General features: G+C 40.6%; 1 protein-coding gene across 3 annotated transcripts in view; it reads left to right on the forward strand.

Moving 5' to 3' along the window:
* Window positions 1–21,423, forward strand: part of LOC106603848 (gamma-aminobutyric acid receptor subunit gamma-2) — a 74,247-nt gene that overhangs the window by 45,584 nt on the left and 7,240 nt on the right. For 2 of the 3 annotated variants that reach the window (XM_014198041.3, XM_014198042.3), the window contains exons 7-8: window positions 6,569–6,721; window positions 11,706–11,911. In XM_014198041.3, the coding sequence (XP_014053516.1) occupies window positions 6,569–6,721; window positions 11,706–11,911 (359 nt within the window). Of the gene's footprint in view, window positions 1–6,568; window positions 6,722–11,705; window positions 11,912–20,483; window positions 20,508–21,423 lie in introns of all 3 variants that reach the window. The other variant, XM_014198040.3, reaches the window with a different exon arrangement.

Here is a 21,423-nt window from a genome sequence, read left to right on the forward strand (position 1 = left end):
CCTATGGCCATAGGACGGCCAGCATGTGCCGCAGGTCCCAGCCTGCTTGTCTCCATCATGCCAGTTTACAGATGTCTGTCTCAATCCCAGGGGATGAGAGAGAGATTCTCCTGTGGCAGCAGCTCTTCTCCTGATCTGCAACCCAACCTGGGATTACCATATCTCTTCTCATGAGAGCAGTCGCCTCCGGCAATATGCAGCCACCAACATTACTGGGAGTGATGTTTCAGCATTTCCTCCGTCCATCCAAAGAAAACAAAAATCAAATAAAAATGGAAAATGGAACTGCTTATTTACCACTGTAGTCTTGTTGCAGTGAGATCTGGAATGGTAGGAGCATGGGCAGAGTGAGGCCTGTGTTATCCAGCGGTCCCAGAGGTTTTAACCGTGTGCTCTGATGAATGATCTTTCCTGACAAGTTATTATTGCTTTCCATAACTCTTTACAGGAGAATATTACATTTGTGAGGTTTCTTACTAAATTTCCTGCTTCAGGAAAATGTGCAGTTATACTAATAAAAATACACAAAACAATACCTCAATATAAACAATGAGTTCGATTTTGAGTCGTTGTTTAGTCTAAGTGGTGGATTTGAATTCTATATTTTTCAGCTTTTCAGAAAACATCAGAACACAGCAGAACATCTCAAACCAATAGCCCACCAGTTGAAATTATTCTGTTTTAGTCAAACAACATCTTTTTAGATAGAGGGAGAAATATTTCAACCCAGATAGACTAATTGAATCCAAGATCTGTCTCAACCTGAATAGAGAAAAGGGTCCATATTCATTGGTATGACCCAACCAAACCCATTGAGCCCATTTCCAACCATCTTTAATGTTCCTGGATAAGAGCTTTGTATTTTCTCATGTCAAAGAGAAGTAAAGTAAATGTATCAAGGTATAGGCCCCACTAAGGAGTTGCCTGGTGAGAAGGAAGCGTTGTTTCATGCATTCACACAGTGTGATGATTAAAGCAGGACTTTCTACACCTACGTCATGTGTTCCATTATCTTGTGGCTTGACAGATGAGATCTCCTGGAAGAGAGAGGAGCTTTGAGGTGTGTGTGTGCACACGCACATGCGCTGGCCTCTCATTAGGGAGAAGCAAGCAGGGCCCTTTGATGTCCTGAAGCGCACAGAGAAATCCGTTGGGACAAGCCCGGCTACTTCACCCACTGAAGCTCTGTAGATTCTGGGGAAGGAGAGAGAGACAGGGAGACGTATGCAGTACATGCCAAGGACCCGATATTACATTTCACTAAATCATTTGGGAGGGATATTTTTTGTTTGTATTTTTCTGAATACACAAAATAGAAAAGAGCAGAACCAGAAATGGTGACTGGTGGGCCATGATAATGTGCTAATAGCAGAGCCAGGAATGGTGACTGGTGGGCCATGATAATATGATAATAGCAAAGCCAGGAATGGTGACTGATTGGCCATGATAATGTGCTAATAGCAGAGCCAGGAATGGTGACTGGTGGGCCATGATAATATGATAATAGCAAAGCCAGGAATGGTGACTGATTGGCCATGATAATGTGCTAATAGCAGAGCCAGGAATGGTGACTGGTGGGCCATGATAATGTGCTAATAGCAAAGCCAGGAATGGTGACTGATTGGCCATGATAATGTGATAATAGCAGAGCCAGGAATGGTGACTGATTGGCCATGATAATGTGATAATAGCAGAGCCAGGAATGGTGCCTGATTGGCCATGATAATGTGATAATAGTAGAGCTAGGAATGGTGACTGGTTGGCCATGATAATGTGATAATAGCAGAGCCAGGAATGGTGACTGGTGGACCATTATAATGTGATAATAGCAGAGCCAGGAATGGTGTCTGATTGGCCATGATAATGTGATAATAGAGCCAGGAATGGTGACTGGTGGGTCATGATAATGTGATAATAGCAGAGCCAGGAATGGTGACTGGTGGGTCATTATAATGTGATAATAGCAGAGCCAGGAATGGTGACTGGTGGACCATGATAATGTGATAATAGCAGAGCCAGGAATGGTGACTGGTGGGTCATTATAATGTGATAATAGCAGAGCCAGGAATGGTGACTGGTTGGCCATGATAATATGATAATAGCAGAGCCAGGAATGGTGACTGGTGGGACATGATAATGTGATAATAGTAGAGCCAGGAATGGTGACTGGTGGTTCATGATAATGTGATAATAGTAGAGCCAGGAATGGTGACTGGTGGACCATGATAATGTGATAATAGCAGAGCCAGGAATGGTGACTGGTGGGCCATGATAATGTGCTAATAGCATAGCCAGGAATGGTGACTGGTGGGCCATGATAATGTGCTAATAGCAGAGCCAGGAATTGTGACTGGTGGACCATGATAATGTGCTAATAGCAGAGCTACGAATGGTGACTGATTGGCCATGATAATGTGCTAATAGCAGAGCCAGGAATGGTGACTGATTGGCCATGATAATGTGATAATAGCAGAGCCAGGAATGGTGACTGATTGGCCATGATAATGTGATAATAGCAGAGCCAGGAATGGTGACTGATTGGCCATGATAATGTGATAATAGCAGAGCCAGGAATGGTGACTGATTGGCCATGATAATGTGATAATAGTAGAGCTAGGAATGGTGACTGGTTGGCCATGATAATATGATAATAGCAGAGCCAGGAATGGTGACTAGTGGGTCATGATAATGTGATAATAGTAGAGCCAGGAATGGTGACTGGTTGGCCATGATAATATGATAATAGCAGAGCCAGGAATGGTGACTGGTGGGACATGATAATGTGATAATAGTAGAGCCAGGAATGGTGACTGGTGGTTCATGATAATGTGATAATAGTAGAGCCAGGAATGGTGACTGGTGGACCATGATAATGTGATAATAGCAGAGCCAGGAATGGTGACTGGTGGGCCATAATAATGTGCTAATAGCATAGCCAGGAATGGTGACTGGTGGGCCATGATAATGTGCTAATAGCAGAGCCAGGAATTGTGACTGGTGGGCCGTGATAATATGCTAATAGCAAAGCCAGGAATGGTGACTGGTGGGCCATGATAATGTGCTAATAGCAGAGCTACGAATGGTGACTGATTGGCCATGATAATGTGCTAATAGCAGAGCCAGGAATGGTGACTGATTGGCCATGATAATGTGATAATAGCAGAGCCAGGAATGGTGACTGATTGGCCATGATAATGTGATAATAGCAGAGCTAGGAATGGTGACTGATTGGCCATGATAATGTGATAATAGTAGAGCCAGGAATGGTGACTGGTGGACCATGACAATGTGATAATAGCAGAGCCAGGAATGGTGACAGGTGGACCATGATAATGTGATAATAGTAGAGCCAGGAATGGTGACTGGTGGGTCATGATAATATGATAATAGCAGAGCCAGGAATGGTGACTGGTGGGCCGTGATAATAGTAGAGCCAGGAATGGTGACTGGTGGGCCATGATAATGTGTGATGTGTCACTGCTGCCATGCCGTGCTGTGCATAGCCCCAGCGGAAAATGATTGGGTTGTATCTATCAAAGCTACAGCCTATGCTCTTTGTTTATCATACTGCATTCACAATGTGGGGTTAACCAGCTATACAGTGCCCTTAGGAAAGTATTCAGACCCTTTGACTTTTTCCACATTTTGTTATGCTTAAGCCTTATTCCAATTTTTTTTATTTTTTTTATTATACATCTCAGCAATCTACACACAATACCCCATAATGACAAAGCAAATGTATTAAAAAAATTAAGTATTCAGACCCTTTGCTATGATGCTCGAAATTGATCTCAGGTGCATCCTGTTTCAATTTATCATCCTTGAGATGTCTCTACAACTTGATTGGAGTCCACCTGTGGTAAATTCAATTGATTGGACATGATTTGGAAAGGCACACACCTGTCTATATAAGGTCCCACAGTTGACAGAGCATGTCAGAGCAAAAACCAAGCCATGAGGTTGAAGGAATTGTCTTTAGAGCTCCGAGACAGGGTTGTGTTAAGGCACAGATCTAGGGAAGGGTAGAAAAACATTTTCTTCAGCATTGAAGAACTCCAAGAACACAGTGGCCTCCATCATTCTTAAATGGAAGAAGTTTGGAACCACCAAGACTATTCCTAGAGCTGGCCGCCTGGCCAAACTGAGCAATCGGGCGCTAAGGGCCTTGGTCAGGGAGGTGACCAAGAACCCGATGGTCACTCTGACAGAGCTCTAGAGTTCCTCTGTGGAGATGGGAGAACCTTCCAGAAGGACAACCATCTCTGCAGCACTCCACCACTCAGGCTTTTTATGGTAGAGTGGCCAGACGGAAGCCACTCCTCAGTAAAAGGCACATGACAGCCTGCTTGGAGTTTGCCAAAAAGCACCTAAAGACTTTCAGACCATGAGAAACAAGATTTTCTGGTCTGATGAAAGCAAGATTGCACTCTTTGACCTGAATGCCAAGTGTCACGTCTGGAGGAAACCTGGCACCATCCCTACGGTGAAGTGTGGGTGGCAGCATCATGCTGTGAATATGTTTTTCAGCGGCAGGGACTGGGAGACTAGTCAGGATCGAGGCAAAGATGAACAGAGCAAAGTATGGAGAGATCCTTGATGAAAACCTGCTCCAGAGCGCTCAAGACTTCAGACAGGGGTGAAGGTTCACCTTCCAACAGGACAATGACCCTAAGCACACAGCCAAGACGACGCAGGAGTGGCTTGGGGACAAGTCTCTGAATGTCCTTGAGTGGCCCAGCCAGAGCCCAAACTTGAACCCGATCCCCATCCAACCTGACAGAGCTTGAGAGAATCTGCAAATAATGGAGAAACTCCTCAATTACAGGTGTGCCATGCTTGTAGCGTCATACCCAAGAAGACTCAAGGCTGTAATTGCTTCCAAAGGTGCTTCAACAAAGTCCTGAGTAAAGGGTTTGAATGTGATATTTTATTTTTTTATTTTTTTATAAATTAGCAAAAATTCAATAAAACCTGTTTTTGCTTTGTCATTATGGGGTATTGTGTGTAGATTGATCAGGGGGAAAAAAACAATTTCATACATTTTTATGTAAGGCTGTTACCTAACAAAATGTGGACGAAGTCAAGCGGTCTGAATACTTTCCGAAAGCACTGTATGTAGCTATCATATCTCCATCCAATTGACCTCATATTCATGTGCTTGCTCCATCTCTTGTGCTGTCGAACAAAGGAATAATACAGTTTGCCTTGGTGAGAGATAATGGGGTTAAACATTTGAACAAGCAAGGCGAGTGTTTCAGGATAACAGGAAGGCATTATTGCATTGATACTGATACATTAATCTTGATCCATAATGGAGGAGGTTGTTGATATCCTCACCCCAAGTCTATGTCATGATTAGGAAGCACTGTGCTGTTGTACAGCTGGGGTGTCTTACATTAAGATAATATTTGCCTAATAAGCCCATCATTATTATTGTGGAGGGTAATGCAATGTGGCTGTGCCACTGCTGACCAACCTCAATAGCTATATTAATGTAATGTTAATAAAAACAAATAGTGGACCACAGACCTGTGAGAATATTATTCACGTATCTCTCTCCTCCTATCAACTGCCTCATCAGCAGAAAACTCACATGGAGATGTCAGCGGTAATGGTTTTCTCTCTCTCTCTCTCTCTCTCTCTCTCTCTCTCTCTCTCTCTCTCTCTCTCTCTCTCTCTCTCTGTGTCTCTGTCTCTGTGTCTCTCTGTCTCTCTCTCTCTCTGTGTCTCTGTGTCTCTGTGTCTCTCTCTCTCTCTCTCTGTGTCTCTGTGTCTCTCTCTCTCTCTCTCTCATGATGTCATCAGTGTGGAGGTGAGGAGAGGTGTAACCTGGGATTGATCACGTAACCCTGCTGTGTGCACACACAGATGTTGGTATTTTGCAGAAATGGCAGACAACGTGCATTTCTTTTTTTGTAAGGGAAGTAAATTATCGGGTTGCCAAATTGCTTGGTGCTTTATTAACAAAGCCAGCTGTTCTCGTCCCCGCTGAAAAGCAGTGCGACCCCACTCGCAGAGCAGAAAAGGGCTAGGAGAGTACTCTCGATGCCCCCAGGCTTACAAGCACGATAACTATAGTAGGGGGCAGGAGAGTTTCTGACACAGCTTACATTGTGGTGTTAATCAATTAGTGTACAACATACAGAAGAACTGCGGGTCAGCGTTGAGCTCTCTATAAACCTACACAGGTAGGGTGAGCTGCTGGCACTGTTTCCAACTTAGTAACTTCATAGCAGAAGTTGTAGGAAGCAGGGATGACCACCCTGTATAACAGTCTAACATCTGGATAGGTCAGGGGTCGAGAGAGGATTCTACACCTAGTTTGTAGAATCTCTATTTAACCCTGTGATGTTATATGCAAATCAGATTTCCAAATCAGATTTCCAGTATATCTTTACCTAACTCTGTCAACTGTTTATTCGTTGTCTGTATGGCATGTATGCTTATTGTATTTCTCTATGGGGATTAAATTGTTTTGACTGCATTGCCTTCCTGCATATTATATACAGTAATTTCCATAATATGGTGATTCAGTGTTTTTCTTTTTCTCATCTTCTCTCTCTCGTAGGAGATTACGTTGTGCTGACAGTCTTCTTCGACTTGAGCAGAAGGATGGGTTACTTCACCATTCAGACCTACATCCCCTGCACTCTCATTGTTGTCCTCTCCTGGGTCTCCTTCTGGATCAACAAGGATGCTGTGCCTGCTAGAACATCCTTAGGTAACAACAAGCAAGGAAAATCAAATTCATAATTCATAGATTTCAGATTAATTCAAGAATAAAAGATAGGGTATTTAACCTCTTCAGGTTAACACCAAACTAGCCTCGACACAAACACGTTGCAGCATTATCAGTGAAGTTCATTAGCAGTGCTTCTCATAACACAGGACTTGTTGTGGTCAGGACCAACCCTCAGCGACCCAGAGAGGCTTCAGTAACTAGTCCTTCTTGATGATATGAGCCCAGACGGGCACATCTGTTTTTATACATATCTTAATTAGACATTCATTATGCTACACAGCAGGGGAGATACAGCCTCAGTGTGAAAATACAGGTGGCCAACTTTGCTTAAGGCAAAAAGGGGGACTTTTTTGCAGAATGTGTGAACTTTTGAACCCGCTCTTGTCTCCGAAGGGCGGACGACTTCAGAGTATGTCCTCTTATAGTTACATATTCTTTAGTCAGCTCCTTGCTTCTCCAAGCTTCTCAAACCTGAACACAAGCCCTCACCAGGATCATTAGAAGCATTGCTGAGTGTAAATCAATCCAGAACACGGACATCCACTTCCAATCAGAGAAGAGACGTTTCACCTTTAGAAGCAATGTTATACCCTATCACTGTGAGAGGTTAACTTGTTATTTTATTTATTGCAGGTGTCTATATCTTATTATTGTTATCTTATAATCTTCATTAAATATTAAATATTAGGACAAAATGAATTACCTAGCAACATGAAAATGGAGTCAAATGGCTTAATTTCCTTCCCAAAGATAACCGGGAGGTTAATGTTGGTTAGCTAGCTGGAAGGATTAATGGCTGTCACATTATTCTTAATCCTTCAGTGCCATCCAACCAAATATGACAATCACTCCAGGCACCTCCATAGATATTGCAACATTTATCTTGAGACATGATGATGTCTCTCGTTTTGCATGAAAAATAGACACAAATAAAACCATATTAGCTGCAAAGCCCTCGTGATCTATTAGAGTGGTTTGTTGAAGAGCTGTGGTGTGTGTTTGAGGCAGGGATGTTGGTAGCTGTACTCACTAAACACGCATCTGTAGTATCTGTGTGCTACGTTAAAGGGTTTCCCCTGGTGTGGTATTTCCCTCCACATCATCATGTCTCGATGACAAAGATCCCATGCAGTGTTAATTGTCAACAATAACTATGACGAAAAATATTACTCAACAACCTATTTAATGAAACGAGAAACGAGTTGCCGTGGAAAAAAACTAAACTCAGCAAAAAAAGAAACATCCTCTCACTGTCAACTGCGTTTATTTTCAGCACACTTAACATGTGTAAATATTTGTATGAACATAACAAGGTTCAACAACTGCGACATAAACTGAACAAGTTCCACAGACATGTGACTAACACAAATGGAATAATGTGTCCATGAACAAAGGGGGGGTCAAAATCAAAAGTAACATTCAGTATCTGGTGTGGCCACCAGCTGCATTAAGTACTGCAGTGCATCTCCTCCTCATGGACTGCACCAGATTTGCCAGTTCTTGCTGCAAGTTCCCAGTCATTTCTTGGGGGAATTGCCCTAGTTCTCACCCTCCGATCCAACAGGTCCCAGATGTGCTCAATGGAATTGCGATCCGGGCTCTTCGCTGGCCATGGCAGAACACTGACATTCATGTCTTGCAGGAAATCACGAACAGAATGAACAGTATGGCTGGTGGCATTGTCATGCTGGAGGGTCATGTCAGGATGAGCCTGCAGGAATGGTATCACATGAGCACAGCGTTGAGATTGCCTGCAATGACAACAAGCTCAGTGCGATGATGCTTTGACCCACTGCCCCAGACCATGACGGACCCTCCACCTCCAAATCGATCCCGCTCCAGAGTACAGGCCTCGGTGTATCGCTCATTCCTTTGACGATAAACGCGAATCAGACCATCACCCCCGGTGAGACAAAACCGCGACTCGTCAGTGAAGAGCTCTTTTTGCCCTGTCTGGTCCAGCAACGGTGGGTTTGTGCCCATAGGCGACGTTGTTGCCGGTGATGTCTGATGAGGACCTGCCTTACAACAGGCCTACAAGCCCTCAGTCCAGCCTCTCTCAGCCTATTGCGGACAGTCTGAGCACTGATGGACGGACTGTGCGTTCCTGGTGTAACTCGGGCAGTTGTTGTTGCCATCCTGTACCTGTCCCGCAGGTGTGATGTTCGGATGTACCAATCCTATGCAGGTGTTGTTACACGTGGTCTGCTCAGCTGTCCATCCTGTCTCCCTGTAGTGCTGACATAGGTGTCTCACAGTACGGGCATTGCAATTTATTTCCCTGGCCACATCTGCAGTCCTCATGCCTCCTTGCAGCATGCCTAAGGCACGTTCACGCAAATGAGCAGGGACCCTGGGCATCTTTCTTTTGGTGTTTTTCAGAGTCAGTAGAAAGGCCTCTTTAGAGTCCTACGTTTTCATAACTGTGACCTGAATTGCCTACCGTCTATAAGCTGTTAGTGTCTTAACGACCGTTCCACAGGTGCATGTTCATTAACTGTTTATGGTTCATTGAACATTTACAATGGAGATCTGTGAATTTATTTGGATTTTTACGAATTATCTTTGAAAGACAGGATCCTGAAAAGGGGACGTTTCTTTTTTTGCTGAATTTATAACTGTAACAAATGAGTTTTCATTTTTAGTTGACGAAAACATGGACATTCAATTTGATATGTAGCTGCTTTTCATCTGTATTTTTTTTTACCTTTATTTAACTAGGCAAGTCAGTTAAGAACAAATTCTTATTTTCAATGACGGCCTAGGTTAAAGGGGCAGGACGACAGATTTGTACCTTATCAGCTCGGGGATTCGAACTTGCAACCTTTCGGTTACTAGCCCAAATCTCTAACCACTAAGCTACCCTGCTGCCCCATTGTTCAATTTTACGCATGCATGCCTTTGCAGAATACTGAATGCGATTCTCTCATTGGTTATGATTGGGAGAAAAGAGCTGTAGGCCTATACATAAATTGTTTAACCTGTTTCCAAGGCTTTGTAGCCTTGGTTACAATCTTCCTCAATAGCAATGTGCCAGTTGTATGAAGGGATATTAGGCCTAGTTGGATGTGAATGTGCACATGATGGAAGTTAGAGGTAAATATTAATTATTTAATGGGGAAAAATGCACTGACTAAAATTGTCCGGAGTTTTAGTCAATTGATAATAACTAAAACTAATGATGGATAAAATGACTAAGTGTGACTAAGGCTCAGATATATTTTAAGACTAATACTAAATAGCTGCCAAAATGAACACTGATCCCTTTGCACCAGATGGCTGGTGGTAAGGCATGGATGGTATGGCTGAACTTGAAAGAAGAGATACACTACATGACCAAAAGTATGTGGACACCTGCTTGTCGAACATTTCATTGTAAAATCTCGGGCATTAATATGGAGTTGGTCCCCCCCTTTGCTGCTTTAACAGCCTCCACTCTTTTAGGAAGGCTTTCCACTAGATGTTGGAACATTGTCGCGGGGACTTGCTTCCATTCAGCCACAAGAACACTACTGAGGTACCATGTAGAACCATGAAAAACAGCCCCAGACCATTATTCCTCCTCCACCAAACTTTACAGTTGTCACTATGCAGTGAGGCAGGTAGCGTTTTCCCGGCATCCGCCAAATCGAGATTTGTCCGTCGGACTGCGTGATTCATCACTCCAGAGAACGCATTTCCACACTTGGCATTGCGCATTGTGATGTTAGGCTTGTTGTGCGGCTGCTTGGCCATGGAAACAAATTTCATGAAGCTCCCGACGAATAGTTCTTGTGCTGACATTGCTTCCAGAAGCAGTTTGGAACTCGGTAGTGAGTGTTGCAACTGAGGACAGACGATTTTTACGCACATCAGTACTCTGCGGTCCTGTTCTGTGAACTTGTGTGGCCTAACACTTCGCGGCTGAGCCGTTGTTGCTCTTAGACATTTCCACTTCACAATAACAGCACTTACAGTTGACCGGGGCAGCTCTAGCAGAGCAGAAATTTGACTAATTGACTTGTTGGAAAGGTGGCATCCTATGACGGTGCCACGTTGAAAGTCACTGACCTCTTTAGTAACGCCATTATACTGCCAATGTTTGTCTATGGAAATTGCATGGCTGTGTGTTCAATTTTATGCACTTGTCAACAACGGTGTGGCTGAAACAGTTGAATCCACTAATTTGAAGGGGTGTCCACATAATTTTGTATATATAGTGTATGTTGTGGATCAACGGACCACAACAGTTGGTTGCTACGCCGTCCATTATGGGAAAACTGTACGTCATAATGTGTCAAGTGTTTGCAATTAAACACTCTGCATTTCATAATCCTTTAGTTTTGTGTAATCCAGTACTCGAATACTCTGCCTTGATTTCTAATCACTATACTTAATGATACCGTTTCCTTAGATTCCTTTGATTTGTTGGAGATGTATTATGGATAATATACTGTATCTGTTAGACTTGTTACATGACCAGAGAAAGCACTTTGGCATAACCCAGCTCACACACGTTTTTGCCTGCCTAAAGTATGTAATTCATTTAAAACCCATAAGGATCAAATAGCAAGCTCTCTTCAAAATAGATGTGTGCAGCATGCTAAAATAGTTCAAACATCCCCACTGTGTATCATACATATTGTATTTTGTTCAACCAGTCTGAGATTGCTCCATTCTAATACTCTCTGAGAATATATTTTTGTATAGAAAGTTTCTTTGAATTTTTGGTCAGTTTTTTCTCACATCTCTGAGACTAGGGAGGTCAATAAAAAAATTATATATATATATATACACTCTGAACCACTCTCACAACTCTATTTTGTTAGTCTCCGATATATCCTACATTTTATATTGCCTCCACTGCATCAACTCCCCAAGTCCTAAAATCAAATCTCTCTAAAAATGGCATACTGTTATCTTTTGTTGCTATACCCTTTCTATACCCTCGTCTGACCCTCTTGGCCATCTGGTCCATTGACAGGCATCACCACTGTGCTGACCATGACTACACTGAGTACCATAGCCAGGAAGTCGCTGCCTAAGGTGTCCTACGTGACGGCCATGGACCTCTTTGTTTCCGTATGCTTCATCTTCGTCTTTGCCGCGCTGATAGAATACGGAACACTGCACTACTTTGTAAGCAACAGGAAGCCAAGCACAAAAAAGGACAAGAAGAAAAAAAACCCGGTGAGTCGTTTATCCAAAACAAAGTGGGCACACAATGACTCTACTCAAGTAGTGAAGATAAAATGGTCAGAATAGCTGAGATGAATGTCAGACACATTTTGAGCTTAATGTGTTTGCAAAGAATGTTGACCTTACCTGTGAGAATGTGTTTATATTAGGAATAGGCCAGGTCAAGGGGTGGGGATTACAACACTCTCCAAACACAGAGTTATTTCCAGTCTCTGAAAGGCTCACCCAATCACTGTATTACTGTGTTACTGTAATGCAAAGCCTACTACTACTAGTTTCTCTGATGGGAGCAGTCATTGTGAGGGCATCTCTTGCCATGCAGTCTACGAGAGACATAGAACCTGTCCTTAATCCATACCACAGCTGTGCAGTACAATTTTAAAACCTCATCACATGACCAGAAGGTGTTGGGGCTTCAAATCCCCACAACATCATGACAGCTAAAGTAAAAGCACCAGAGTTAGCTAGCTAGGTCCTTAACAGGCTGTGGAGTGCTCCAGTTTCAGCTTCTCTGTAAGTAAGATTTGCTTTTGGATATAAATGTGTGCTGGGTGAATGAGTTTTGACGATCTGAAGGTGTAATGCCAGTTTGCTTTCTCTAAGGGGATGTTCTAAATGAGGTTCTTCACATGGTCTGCCAAGTTGTGATGCAGAAGCCTTTGACTCAGATGCTTTTGATCTTCATGAATAAAAAAGGAAATCGAGGAAATAACATATTTTTTATTCTCATAGGTTTTGGGTGTAAGGGTCTAACCATTTTCATTTCTCATAGGTTTTGGGTGTAAGGGTCTAACCATTTTCATTTCTCATAGGGTTTGGGTGTAAGAGACAAACCATTTTCATTTCTCATAGGTTTTTATGGTGTAAGGGTGTAACCATTTTCATTTCTCCTAGGTTCTGGGTGTAATGGTCAATCCGTTTTAATTTCTCAGAGGTTTTTGGTCTAAGGGTCTAACCATTTTCATTTCTCATAGGTATTTTCTGTAGGGGTCTAACCATTTTCTTTTCTCATGGCTTTTGGGTGTAGGGGCCTAACCATTTTCATTTCTCATAGGTTTTGGGGGTAATTGTCTAACCATTTTCATTTCTGATAGGTTTTTGGTCTAAGGGTCTAACCATTTTAATGTACAGTATTATGGGTTTTGGGTGTAAGGGTCTACCATTTTTCATAGGTTTTGGGTGTAAGGATCTAACCATTTTCATTTCTCATACGTTTTGGGTCTTTGGGTCTAACTGTTTTAATTTCTCATAGGTTTTGGGTGTAAGGGACTAACCATTTTAATTTCTCATAGATTTTGGTGAAAGGGTCTATCCGTTTTTATTTCTCATAGGTTTTGGCTATTAGGGTCTAACCGTTTTCATTTCTCATTGGTTTTGGGTGTATTAGTCTAATCATTTTAATTTCTCAGAGGTTTTTGTGGTGAAAGGGTCTAACCATTTTCATTTATCATGGGTTTTGAGTGTAAGGGTCTAACCATTTTCATTTCTCTTAGGTTTTGAGTGTAAGGGTCTAACCATTTTCATTTCTCATAGGTTTTTATGGTGTAAGGGTCTAACCAGTTTCATTTCTTGTAGGTTTTGGGTGTAAGTGTCTAACCATTTTCATTTCTCAGAGATTTTTTGGTATAAGGGTCTAACCATTTTAATTTCTCATAGGTATTTTCTGTAGGGGTCTAACCATTTTTTTTCTCATGGCTTTTGGGTGTAAGGGCCTAACCATTTTCATTTCTTATGGCTTTTGGGTGTAAGGGTCTATTTGTTTTAATTTCTCATAGGTTTTTGGTCTAAGGGTCTAACCATTTTAATTTCTCATTGGCTTTGGGTGTAAGGGACTAACCATTTTCATAGGTTTTTATGGTGCAAGGGTCTAACCAGTTTCATTTCTCATAGGTTTTTGGTCTAAGGGTCTAACCATTTTCATTTCTCATGGGCTTTGGGGGTAATTGTCAAACCATTTTAATTTCTCATTGGCTTTGGGTGTAAGGGACTAACCATTTTCATTTCTCATAGGTTTTTATGGTGCAAGGGTCTAACCAGTTTCATTTCTCATAGGTTTTGGGTCTAAGGGTCTGACCATTTTAATGTATTATGGGTTTTGGGTGTAAGGGTCTAACATTTTTCATTTCTCATAGGTTTTGGGTGTAAGGGTCTAACCATTTTCATTTCTCATAGGTTTTGAGTGGAAGTGTTTAACCATTTTCATTTATCATGGGTTTTGAGTGTAATGGTCTAACCATTTTCATTTCTCTTAGGTTTTGAGTGTAAGGGTCTAACCATTTTCATTTCTCATAGGTTTTTATGGTGTAAGGGTCTAACCAGTTTCATTTCTTGTAGGTTTTGGGTGTAAGTGTCTAACCATTTTCATTTCTCAGAGATTTTTGGTATAAGGGTCTAACCATTTTAATTTCTCATAGGTATTTTCTGTAGGGGTCTAACCATTTTCTTTTCTCATGGCTTTTGGGTGTAGGGGCCTAACCATTTTCATTTCTCATAGGTTTTGGGGGTAATTGTCTAACCATTTTCATTTCTGATAGGTTTTTGGTCTAAGGGTCTAACCATTTTAATGTACAGTATTATGGGTTTTGGGTGTAAGGGTCTACCATTTTTCATTTTTCATAGGTTTTGGGTGTAAGGGTCTAACCATTTTCATTTCTCATACGTTTTGGGTCTTTGGGTCTAACTGTTTTAATTTCTCATAGGTTTTGGGTGTAAGGGACTAACCATTTTAATTTCTCATAGATTTTGGTGAAAGGGTCTATCAGTTTTTATTTCTCATAGGTTTTGGCTATTAGGGTCTAACCGTTTTCATTTCTCATTGGTTTTGGGTGTATTAGTCTAATCATTTTCATTTCTCAGAGGTTTTTGTGGTGAAAGGGTCTAACCATTTTCATTTATCATGGGTTTTGAGTGTAAGGGTCTAACCATTTTCATTTCTCTTAGGTTTTGAGTGTAAGGGTCTAACCATTTTCATTTCTCATAGGATTTTATGGTGTAAGGGTCTAACCAGTTTAATTTCTTGTAGGTTTTGGGTGTAAGTGTCTAACCATTTTCATTTCTCAGAGATTTTTGGTATAAGGGTCTAACCATTTTAATTTCTCATAGGTATTTTCTGTAGGGGTCTAACCATTTTTTTTCTCATGGCTTTTGGGTGTAAGGGCCTAACCATTTTCATTTCTTATGGCTTTTGGGTGTAAGGGTCTATTTGTTTTAATTTCTCATAGGTTTTTGGTCTAAGGGTCTAACCATTTTAATTTCTCATAGATTTTGGTGAAAGGGTCTATCAGTTTTTATTTCTCATAGGTTTTGGCTATTAGGGTCTAACCGTTTTCATTTCTCATTGGTTTTGGGTGTATTAGTCTAATCATTTTCATTTCTCAGAGGTTTTTGTGGTGAAAGGGTCTAACCATTTTCATTTATCATGGGTTTTGAGTGTAAGGGTCTAACCATTTTCATTTCTCTTAGGTTTTGGGTGTAAGGGCCTAACCATTTTCATTTCTTATGGCTTTTGGGTGTAAGGGTCTATTTGTTTTAATTTCTCATAGGTTTTTGGTCTAAGGGTCTAACCATTTTAATTTCTCATGGGCTTTGGGGGTAATTGTCAAACCATTTTAATTTCTCATTGGCTTTGGGTGTAAGGGACTAACCATTTTCATTTCTCATAGGTTTTTATGGTGCAAGGGTCTAACCAGTTTCATTTCTCATAGGTTTTGGGTCTAAGGGTCTGACCATTTTAATGTATTATGGGTTTTGGGTGTAAGGGTCTAACATTTTTCATTTCTCATAGGTTTTGGGTGTAAGGGTCTAACCATTTTCATTTCTCATAGGTTTTGAGTGGAAGTGTTTAACCATTTTCATTTCTCATAGGTTATGGGTCTTTGGGTCTAATTGTATTAATTTCTCATAGGTTTTGGGTGTATGGTTCTAACCGTTTTCATTTCTCATAGATTTTGGGTTTAAGGGTCTATCCATTTTTATTTCTCATAGGTTTTGGGTATAAGGGTCTAATAATTTTCATTTCTCATAGGTTCTTGTGATGTAAGGGTCTAACTAGTTTCATTTCTCGTAGGTTTTGGGTGTAATGGTTTATCCATTTTGATTTCTCATAGGTTTTTATGGTGTTAGGGTCTAACCAGTTTCATTTCTCATAGGTTTTGGGTCTAAGGGTCTGACCATTTTAATGTATCATGGGTTTTGGGTGTAAGGGTCTAACAATTTTCATTTCTCATAGGTTTTGTGGGTAATTGTCTAACCATTTTCATTTCTCGTAGGTTTAGGGTGTAAGGGACTAACCATTTTCATTTATCATGGGCTTTGGGGGTAAGGGACTAACCATTTTCATTTCTCATAGGTTTTTATGGTGTAAGGGTCTAACAATTTTCATTTCTCATAGGTTTTGGGTGTAAGTGTCTAACCATTTTCATTTCTCATAAGTTTTGGGTGTAAGTGTCTAAGCATTTTCTCTTCTCAGAGGTTGTGGGTCTTTGGGGGTAAGGGACTAACCATTTTCATTACTCATAGGTTTTTATGGTGTAAGGGTCTAACCTTTTTAATTTGTCATAGGTTTTGGGTCTAAGTGTCTAACTGTTTTCATGTCTCATATTTTGGGTGTTAGGGTCTATCCATTTTCATTTCTCATAGATTTTGAGTGTAATGGTCTAACCATTTTAATTTCTCATACATTTTGGGTGTAAGGGTCTAACCATTTTCATTTCTCATAGGTTTTGGTCTAAGGGTCTAACCATTTTAATGTATTATGGGTTTTGGGTGTAAGGGTCTACCATTTTTCATAGGTTTTGGGTGTAAGGGACTAACCATTTTAATTTCTCATAGATTTTGGTGAAAGGGTCTATCCGTTTTTATTTCTCATAGGTTTTGGGTGTATTAGTCTAATCATTTTAATTTCTCAGAGGTTTTTGTGGTGTAAGGGTCTAACCAGTTTCATTTCTCATGGGTTTTGAGTGGAAGGGTCTAACCATTTTCATTTCTCATAGGTTTTTGGTATAAGGGTCTAACCATTTTCATTTCTCTTAGGTATTTTCTGTAGGGGTCTAACCATTTTTTCCCCTAATGGCTTTTGGGTGTAAGGGCCTAACCATTTTCATTTCTTATGGCGTTTGGGTGTAAGGGTCTATTTGGTTGAAGTTCTCATAGGTTTTTGGTCAAAGGGTCTAACCATATTCATTTCTCATGGGCTTTGGGGGTAAGGGACTAACCATTTTCATTTCTCATAGGTTTTTATGGTGTAAGGGTCTAACCAGTTTCATTTATCGTAGGTTTTGGGTCTAAGGGTCTGACCATTTTAATGTATTATGGGTTTTGGGTGTAAGGGTCTAACATTTTTCATTTCTCATAGGTTTTGGGTGTAAGGGTCTAACCATTTTCATTTCTCATAGGTTTTGAGTGGAAGTGTCTAACCATTTTCATTTCTCATAGGTTAAGGGTCTTTGGGTCTAACCGTATTAATTTCTCATAGGTTTTGGGTGTAAGTGTCTAACTGTTTTCATGACTCATATTTTGGGTGTTAGGGTCTAACCATTTTCATTTCTCCTACATTTTTGGGTGTAAGGGTCTAACCACTTTAATTTCTCATACATTTTGGGTGAAAGGGTCTATCCATTTTCATTTCTCAAGTGTTTTTTTGTAAGGGTCTAACCGTTTTAATTTCTCATAGATTTGGGATTTTAGTGTCTATTCGTTTTTATTTCTCATGGGTTTTGTGTATAAGGGTCTAACCATTTTCATTTCTCGTTGATTTTGGGTGTAAGGGTCTAACCAGTTTCATTTCTTGTAGGTTTTGGGTGTAATGGTCCATCCATTTTTATTTCTCATAGGTTTTTGGTCTAAGGGTCTAACCATTTTCATTTCTCATAGGTTTTGGGTGTAAGGGTCTAACATTTTTCATTTATCATAGGTTTTGGGTGTAAGTGTCTAACTGTTTTCATGACTCATATTTTGGGTGTTAGGGTCTAACCATTTTCATTTCTCATAGATTTATAGTGTAAGGGTCTAACCATTTTCATTTCTCATGGGTTTTGTGTGTAAGGGTCTATCCATTTTCATTTCTCATAGGTTTTACGGTGTAAGGGTCTAACCATTTTCATTTCTCATAGGTTTTGGGTCTTTGTGTCTAACTGTTTTCATTTCTCATAGATTTTGGGTATAAGGGTCTAACCATTTTAATTTCTCATAGCTTTTGGGTGTTAGGGTCTATCCGTTTTTATTTCTGATAGGTTTTGGTTGTAAGTGTCTAACCATTTTCATTTCTCATAGGTTTTTATGGTGTAATGGTCTAAGCAGTTTCATTTTTCATAGGTTTTGGGTGTAACATGCTGACCAGACCGGACACGTCGCGTGCGTGAGCGTCGCAAAATACATTTAGAAATCCATGTTATTCAATTATGGCACCCACTCTGCTCGCACTCGCCAACAAGCGTCTGCGTTGCCAAGGGCTAAAATAGAACTCCTTTCTATTTCTGACGCAGATCGCGCTGCAAGTCCTGCCTCTCCCATCTCCTCATTGGTTTATAGAAGCAGGTACCCACGTGCCATCTCCTCATTGGTTATACCCACGTGGGTGATTGAAAGACGAACTGTTTTGCCGGTCGTCGTGGTAATACTATGAAAGTTTAGATGACGATCACCATATAAGTTCAAAGATGAAAAAGCCTGGAAGGAGGAGAGATGACTAGAAACGATTCGGTTGACTGTTTTATGTGTGGATTAATTGTCGGAGTAGAGGACCTTGTGCATTTCAGGTAAAATAACAACTCAATGTTTATATCCCAGGACAAATTAGCTAGCAACAGCAAGCTAGCTAAATAGGACAAATTAGCTAGCAAGTGCAAGCTAACTAGCTAAATTGCCATTCATGTTTAATGCTTTTCGACCTGTCCCCGAAATTAATGTCATTAGTTCAGAGTTTGTTTTGATATTTTAACCTGCGTGTCGTGGTCCCGTTTGGTGTGGGGGGACAAAATAAATGTATGCACGAAAGCGCATGATGGCGCACGCGCGCAGCCGGTTTGAGTTCCGTGTAATGGTCCATCCATTTTCATTTCTCATAGGTTTTGGGTCTAAAGGACTATCCGTTTTTATTTCTCATAGGTTTATGTGGTGTAAGGGCCTAACCTTTTCCATTTCTCGTAGGTTTTGGGTGTAATGGTTTATCCATTTTCATTTCTCATAGGTTTTTATGGTGTAAGGGTCTAATCATTTCCATTTCTCATAGGTTTTGAGTGTAAGGGACTAACCATTTTCCTTTCTCATATGTTTTGAGTGTAAGTGTCTAACCTTTTTCATTTCTCATAGGTTTTGGTTCTAAGGGTCTGACCATTTTAATGTGTTATGGGTTTTGGGTGTAAGGGTCTAACATTTTTCATTTCTCATGGGTTTTGGGTGTAAGGGTCGAACCATTTTCATTTCTCATAGGTTTTGGGTGTAATAGTCTAACCATTTTTATTTCTCACAGGTTTTGGGAGTAATGGTTTATCCATTTTCATTTTTCATAGGTTTTTATGCTGTAAGGGTCTAACCATTTTCATTTCTCATAGGTTTTGGGTCTTTGGGTCTAAATGTTTTCATTTCTCATAGGTTTTGGGTGTAAGGGTCTAACCGTTTTAATTTCTCATAGATTTTGCATGTTACTGTCTATCCGTTTTTATTTCTCATAGGTTTTGGGTATAAGAGTCTAACCATTTTCATTTCTCATAGGTTTTGGGTGTAAGGGTCTAACTGTTTTCATGTCTCATATTTTGGGTGTAAGGGTATGAGCATTTTCATTTCTCATGGGTTTTGGGTGTAAGGGTCTAACCATTTTCATTTCTCGTGGGTTTTGGGTGTTAGGGTCTATCCATTTTCATTTCTCAAGTGTTTTTTGTAAGGGTCTAACCATTTTCATCTATCATGGGTTTTATGTGTAAGGATCTAACCATTTTTTTTTATTAAAAAATAAATAAATAAATAAATAATGATGTCCTATTTCAATGTTATGATGGTACAGTAATTGTTCCAATAATTGTATTATGCATGTAGACAACAACAGTGTATTTATAATCAATCTGTTATATGTATGCATACTGGAACTGATGTGTTATTCCATTAGGACAAATTTTGTTAACAGGAAATAAAATCAGTAAAAAAGCATTTTTGAAGATACAGTAGTTTGAGAGTATAAAGTACTACAAATCCATGTTCAATGTGTTTTTCAGATAAAAATGCCTTTAACTGGGCTTAGAAATGCCATTGTCTTGTCTTGGTGTAACGGGTCAGCTTTGAGCCCGACTAGGATCAATATCATCCCTAAATCGTTGATGTCAAGTTTGTTTCATGGATATAGCACATCTCTAAATGTAGAATTGACTGGGGATCAACCTGGTCCACAATTTGATGTATCCAGTCCTGCATCTTCCTCCTGTATGTGTGTCTCAACAGTATGTTGTTCCCTTCCTACTTCTACGGTGTTACTTTCTTTAGACGTTCTCTCTGTTTGTCTTTTTACATTTGTTCTTTTTTGTGTTGTTCTCTTTTAATTCCACATATTCTTTGTTTCCTGTTGGGACAAAAGCTCCTCCGGCTCTTTTCCTCAAAGGTATATTGCCTGTGTCTGAGTTTCATCTATTGACTGCATGTGTCTGCTGCATTTTGCCTGTCTCTGTACCCAGCTAGCGTACCTCACTGCTAAATGTCTGTTTTAGAGACCCTTTCTTTACCTTCACCTCAGAATGTCCTCCACAATACCACCAAACAAAGCGCTCACTGTGCAGAGGCAGCCAGACGTACTTGTGTAATGACAACATTCTGCTCTCTCATATAACCAACCCACACACGTCCACAGCTAGTAAAAAGATGGTGCAAAATGGTTTCGTTCTGACTTTTTATTTTATTTTTTACACGGTGCAATTTTAACAGTAAAGCAGTGGCAGCTCTATTCCCCCTGTAAAGCTAAGCTACCCGTGTGTTTGTGGGGCTTTTAACCTGACGCTTCCTATAGAATCAGCAGAGCCTTAACAGACTGAAATAGACAACCCCTACACTGTGTTAAGCCTAATTAGTAGTGATCATTTTAATGGCTCCACACACAGCAGAGTAGATTTAGCCCCAGTAATCTCTGAAACACTCACAGTGCACAGGGTGCTACTGAAGAGCTACAGGTAACTGCCAAAATAATGGAAACACTTAAGTGAGGCGTACAAAGTATATTGAAAGCAGGTGCTTCCACACAGGTGTGGTTCCTGAGTTAATTAAGCAATTAGCATCCCATCATGCTTAGGGTCATGTATAAAATGCTGGGCAATGCTGCTATCATGGCTGTGCCCCCATAGAATGACAATGCCCCATCCACAGGGCACGAGAGGTCACTGAATGGTTTGATGAGCATGAAAACGATGTAAAGCACATGCCATGGCCGTCTCAGTCACCAGATCTCAACCCATTTTGAACTTATGGGAGATTCAGGAGCGGCGCCTGAGACGGCGTTTTCCACCACCATCAACAAAACACCAAAT

Source organism: Salmo salar, chromosome 04 (assembly GCF_965601325.2).
Source record: "Salmo salar chromosome 04, fSalSal1, whole genome shotgun sequence".
Lineage (NCBI taxonomy): Eukaryota > Metazoa > Chordata > Actinopteri > Salmoniformes > Salmonidae > Salmo > Salmo salar.